Source organism: Psittacula echo, assembly GCF_963264785.1.
Source record: "Psittacula echo genome assembly, chromosome: 10".
NCBI lineage: Eukaryota > Metazoa > Chordata > Aves > Psittaciformes > Psittacidae > Psittacula > Psittacula echo.
The window spans coordinates 13006429-13012428 of record NC_137741.1 but is presented as its reverse complement, the minus strand read 5'-3'; the positions used below and the strand labels follow the sequence as shown (position 1 = coordinate 13012428).

Sequence of the window (6000 nt, the reverse complement as noted above, 5' to 3'; positions counted from 1 at the left end):
ATACTTAACCAAAGATAAAGTTAAAGCAACAAAAAAATGCTATTTGTTAACATTTGAAGGCTTTAAATATAAGCAAAAACATGAATAAGAAATTTTGGTAATAAGAAAAAATATATGTCCAAAAATCTTTATTAAACACTGTACAAAAAAATATTGCACTTTTAAAATCAGACAATAAATATCTACAAAAGTATCTTACAAATGTTTTCTTTTAATTTAAAAAACTGCTTAAACAATCAAGACCCATCGCTGATTAAAAAGGTACTGATCAGGAATATCCTCTCCTTGCAGTCAGCCTCCGGCACAATAGTCCACACTAAACGTTTTCTATACAGTAGTGCTAATCTAATTTTCAGTGATGCAAACCCATTGTGCAGGAAATGCTGTTTCTAACACTGTTCTTACAGCATGCCCACTGATTAGTGTGTAATGTAGATCCAAGTCAATACAAGCATTCAGACCTCCAGTATGTGCAGTAGTTTGGAAACTACAAAAAAACCATTTATCTGCTGATTCTTATGGGGTTCTCTCTGCTTGCAGCCCTAATGAGACAATCTACTATGTGGAAAATAATTTACCTGGGAATATCATAATCAGAATTTATCAAAAAGACTCATAGTTCTTGGTCATGATGAAAAGTCATATTGATGGATACTGCTCAAAATAGATTTCTTGCATTTGTCTATCTTCTTAATTAATGACTGTTCCTTGGACATTGATGGGGGAAAAAAATCAACTTATTCAAGACAGAAAATGTGACAGCCATTTCAGCCAGTTAGTGGCTCCTCATTTGACTTGATGTGCAAGAGAACAGTGCTCACAAATGTTTCATTCACAGCTCTGACAAGGAAGCCTTGTGTCGAGTTTAAAATCAGTAGAAAAGTCCAATCATGCCAGAACTTTGTACTTCAGTGACTGGAGCAGCAGAATAGAAACAATGGAAGATGACACCTCATTTATTCAAAACAGATCTATTGCTGTTCTGAAAATTGTACTAGCATCTACAATATCTTTTACTGATTACACATAAATAGAAGCACAAAAATTTAATGTGCTTCTGTGTATCCATCTGACAGCTAATATCAGTAAAACATATCCTGTGAGATCAACTCTTAAGCTCAAGCTGTTTATGAAAATAAAGTTGCTGCCAAATACCTTACAGCTACAGGCCATAGCTTCTATAAATTTAAAAATTGTGTTAAATTTGATAAAACAATGAAAACAAAACCTAGGGGTCAACAGTTGCTGCATTCCAGAATTCTTCAAAGGATTTTATGGCTTTGTTTTTTCTCATAAGTTAAGGACAGTAAGCATTATCTGGTGCTTTTAGATAGTGCTTTTTCCCCTGATGAAATTGAAATGTAAAATTTTTACAGATGATATGCCATGATGTTATCTTCCTAATCCAGACACAAAGATGTTTAAAACATTAAAAGTTCCATTGCAAAGAGTGGATAATAAAAGTTTCCAGAAAAATTACTCTGTCCAGCATATCAATCTGCAATACTGCTTTTTCATTAGCTCCACGTTTCCATTTACTGTTATGACTAATGTCTAATTTACAAGTGTATACTTTGTATATCTTCACTGCAGCATTATGAACTTTCCACAGAAGAGTTATATTTCTTGACATGACTGACATCTTTGTTCATAGGTGTCTATCAAGATAGCTTTAGCTGCTTTACAAATGTACAGTAGTGAGTTGCATCCTTGCATTTGCCTTCTGAAAAAATATATTTAAACATTAAAAGGCTTTGTAATGGACAAAAGATAAATAGTAGAACTTATTGTTGTAATTGTATACAACTGGTGGATTCCTTGGTAGCTTTGCTGTTATTTTACTTCGCATTTCTGGCAGCAGTGGACTCCAAGCTGAGCTAGGTCACAAATAAGAGGTGCGATCTCACTGCATCCATTTGCCTATTTTCTGTTTCATAAAACTACCCCATCTTTCAGGAATTAACAGCTTGCCCAGAGACTCATGAGTCACAACTGGCGCAGTCATGTAGGGAAGTTTGCATAAAGCAACTTCCTAAATATCCTGTTTCTAAAAGTGCTTTTGAGGCTTTAATATCAAACTGGCCTACTCAGAGAAAAATAACCCCAGGACTGTGAAGTACTCCTTGGAGAGGATAGTTTTACCTTTGTTGTACAATCAAATGCTTGCAGAATCATTAGCGTACAACTGTGAGTCACTTTCTAATATAACTGCTACAAACTATTACTATGCTCATATATAAATAAACATTTACACACTGCCGCAGGCTGTGCTATTGCAGTGTTGCCAGGTCACTGGTCTCTTCCTCCATCCACAGTACTGATCAGCCACAAGTTTGTTATTCTTTCTGTGTACACAATACACTCGTCTTGACTGAAATCCAGACCCACAGTCCACACTGCAAGGCCTCCAAGGGCCTGTCCCCCAGTAGACATCACATGCCTCTGAAGAGCAGTTTCTTCTGACAGGAGACCTGTGGGGGAAAATAAATGGCAGTTAAATGTTTGCTTTTTTGCTATACCATTATTTGCAGAATGATAGAGCTGATGTTGGAAGGGACTTTTGGAGGCTGATTTGTGTTCTGAATATCTCTAAGGATGCAGACTGCACAGCCTTTCCGGGTAATCCATTCCAGTGCTTGAGAATCCTCACAGGAAAAAGATTGTTCTTATATTTAAGTTGAACTTCCTCTATTTCATTTGTGTTCATTTATCATGCCTCACTCATGAGGAAACAAATGACAATGCCCTGTATCTTCAAACCAATTCCTTAATCGTGGAATAGAAGAAATGTCTTGAGGAATACTTAACTGACCCTGAAATGTTGCATGCTCTTCATGCATAGCCTCTTTCCTGAACACAAGTAATGTTTCTATGCTGACGCTGAACCTCCTCAAACATTTGAATCTGCCAAAGTGGAATCCTGGCTCTCAGTAGTACATGGAAGTTCCATGGCACACTTCAGCGGAGCCAAAATTTCATTGTGTGTGGAGCGAAAGTGCTTTGACATGCTCACAATTCAGAAGCACTTTTACAGCAAGAACTAAGAAGAGCTGGGCTCAGTAACCTAGAAACACAATAACAATTCCCATGTATGTATTGTTACCCGTTTATTCCCCGCTCTTCATTGCCCTGTATCTTTAATACGATCATCTAAAGAATCTAACTTGTAACTGCTTCAAACTGCATACCTCTTTCTTTCATCACAAGAATAGTTTGGCACCAAAGATCCATTACGAAGTTGACATATAAAGTGATGATGCTGTAAGCCTACAGGGTGGCCTTTGCAGCGACCAGAACACTAAAAAGTGAGAGAAAAGGATGAGGGAGGAGAAAAAGAAACAAATAGGTTAATAACAACAGAAATACCCTTCTAGGCAGCTACCCTGTCATATTTCTTGATCTGCATTTTTCCTTCAAGCATTCAATTCTGCTCGGATAAAGTTTCTGTGTAATTTTGCCAAGATATTGACTTTCCTACCTATTCATAAAGCTAAATCCATTACCTGTGTTCTCATCATTTTCCATTGCTAGAGCTGCAGCACCTTATCTGTAGCTCTGACAATCACAAGCTTTCTTGTTAATGTCTGTATCAGGAATACAGCAACAGTAATTCTCTTAATTCACTTCTCTGCTCATTGAATAGTAATCACTCTGTTAATAATCATAAAAATCATATCAATATGAACACAAGTTTATGGCACAAATGAAAAAACAAAGAAAATATAAGAAAGCAGAGTTCTGTGTATTAAACATTGTCACAACTGCTGTTGAAGCACATTCATATATCTATCTTTGGTGACTTCACAAGTACAGCTATGCAAACTGTGTTCTTATGAGACTGCAATGAAAGCAATATAGTAGCTTAAAAATGGAATGCGTAGTAATGGATTAGCTTATAAAGTATACTGAAACTAATCCTTAGGTTTTGGATCATGTCTTCAAACATGATAAAACTAGCTCGCACATCACAAAATTATTGAAAAAAAAAGGATTTGCAATTCATGGGTCTGAAAGGCAATTTCAGGCAGTGCCACACAACTCTTCCTTTGAGCAATAGGGCTCAAAAAGAATAGATGTTCAGCCAGTGGTATGACAACACTGACACACTTTTATGATCGAAGGAGTTTCCACACAAACTCTGTAACATACCTCTCCTTTTGCCTGTATTGTCCCCACTGTACACAAGGGACCCAGACAGGGTTTCCTTCCCATGGGACGATCTCCATATATACAAGCCTCTGGAAGCACTGTCAGCACACTGCCATTAGCTTTCACTTGTTGACAAGTTATTTGTCGATAGCGAAATCCGCTGCCACATGATGCAGAGCACTCAGACCATGGACTTGTTATCCACCTACAGGATGTGGAGACAAAATAACAGCAGCCGTGAAAGCAGGGATTTGTTTGCAAATAAAAATCAAAAGAACCTGTCATTGCAAGTTTCAGATGTGAGAAAAGGTAGGATCAGCTTTATCACTTAAGCAAGATCTTATAAATTCAGTCAATTGATGACTTCTCAGGTAACTATGGCTCAGTATATGCCAGCAGAAGTCATCCTGCTTGTACTCAACAGATTGTGGTAGCTAAACCCTGTAGATCCCACTGGATTTAACATTTCTGAAAGAAGAACAGCCTACTTTCCCCTAACTTATAAAGTGAATGGTACCTGATATAGTTACTGCTAAGGTAAGAGGTGTTATAACTCATGCAAATTTATTACATCAAGATCTTGCTAGATAATGGCTCAAGCAGAACATGTTATTTATTTATTAGAAGTCACAAAGATTAGTCAGCCTTAGCAGCTAGGAAGCTGGGGAAGCAGCAAGTGGTAATACGATTTATTTGATTTATTTGACTTGATCTTTCAATAAATCTAAGCTAGGAATACAGAATGGGACTTCATGTGTAGCACAAGTGTGATAATAGGAAAAATACTCTATTCTCTTTAGCAATTCTTTCATTTTCTTACAGTCAAACAGCTTATATCCATTAAAGGCAGATTAATCTTTTACAGTCTGGACCTTTGTCTTTTTCTCCCTTTCAAAGCTCAAGTACTTTCACAAACATTTGGTGCAGTGCACCACAGCAAGTCAGCAAGGCCCAAATTTGACAAACACTTAAAGCACAAGTTAAGCATATGCTTAAACCCTTATATTTGCTTAACTGCACTTCTATGCTGTGCTGGAGAGAAGCAATTAAACATACACAAAAAAGCTTTGAATAACAAGGGCTTATGACACTGACTGTACATCTAAAGGCTTTACAGTTCTACAGATATTTTCTAAACAGTTGCCCTGGGATGAGGAGATCCTGCAGGAATCAGTAAGTAGGGAAATGGAAGGGGAAGTCTGAACATTTTGTACTTCCCTCCCAGATCAGTAATCACACAGAAGAGGCGGAGGGTAGAGGCATTAGCAACCAGACACAGGGCTATTTTCCAGGCATCTGGGATGCTTTTCCCATACAGGAAGTGTGGAATATTGCATAAAAATAATTTGTATGTTAGCATATATATATATATAATTCAAGGTAGTGTTAAGTATGTGAGTATGCACACAATTCCCTTCCACTGGTGAATGCATAAAGCCAAATTAAAAGTAACATAGATCTAAGCATTTTAATAACAGGGAATTTAGGTCCCAGGCTGTTTATGAAATAACTGATGGGTGTTGGTGGTGAATACTCTGGGTCCAGCGATAATCAGATTGTTAAATCATGTACTGCAGTCCACTGAAAAGGCATGGCCTTGCTCAAGAGAGTACTCTTGTATCCTCCTAAGTCTCTGTTGTCTGCTCTGAATGGCTGGATTTTAGAGAGGGAACCTGCAACTGAGTCCGTGTGTTTCAAAATATTACTTCTATTTCAGTATTTTTCCACTGGCAAAAAGTTTGCTTGTTATGGGCTGGCTGGAGTTCAGACTCCCAATTTCAGATGAGCTGGGTTTTTGGTTGCTAATAATGAAATATAAACAAATTTCCCTTGCTATTTATCTGTTGCTAT

The 6000-nt window shown here is 37.3% G+C and overlaps 1 protein-coding gene across 1 annotated transcript in view; it reads right to left on the bottom strand.

Moving 5' to 3' along the window:
* Positions 1 to 1661: 1661 nt before the first annotated feature.
* Positions 1662 to 6000, bottom strand: part of ADAMTSL3 (ADAMTS like 3) — a gene marked incomplete at both ends in the record, with an annotated part of 180023 nt that continues 175684 nt past the window's right edge. The window contains 4 exons of the mRNA XM_080626663.1: positions 1662 to 1723; positions 2257 to 2471; positions 3189 to 3298; positions 4150 to 4354. Of these exons, the coding sequence (XP_080482789.1) occupies positions 1662 to 1723; positions 2257 to 2471; positions 3189 to 3298; positions 4150 to 4354 (592 nt within the window). The remainder of the gene's footprint in view (positions 1724 to 2256; positions 2472 to 3188; positions 3299 to 4149; positions 4355 to 6000) is intronic.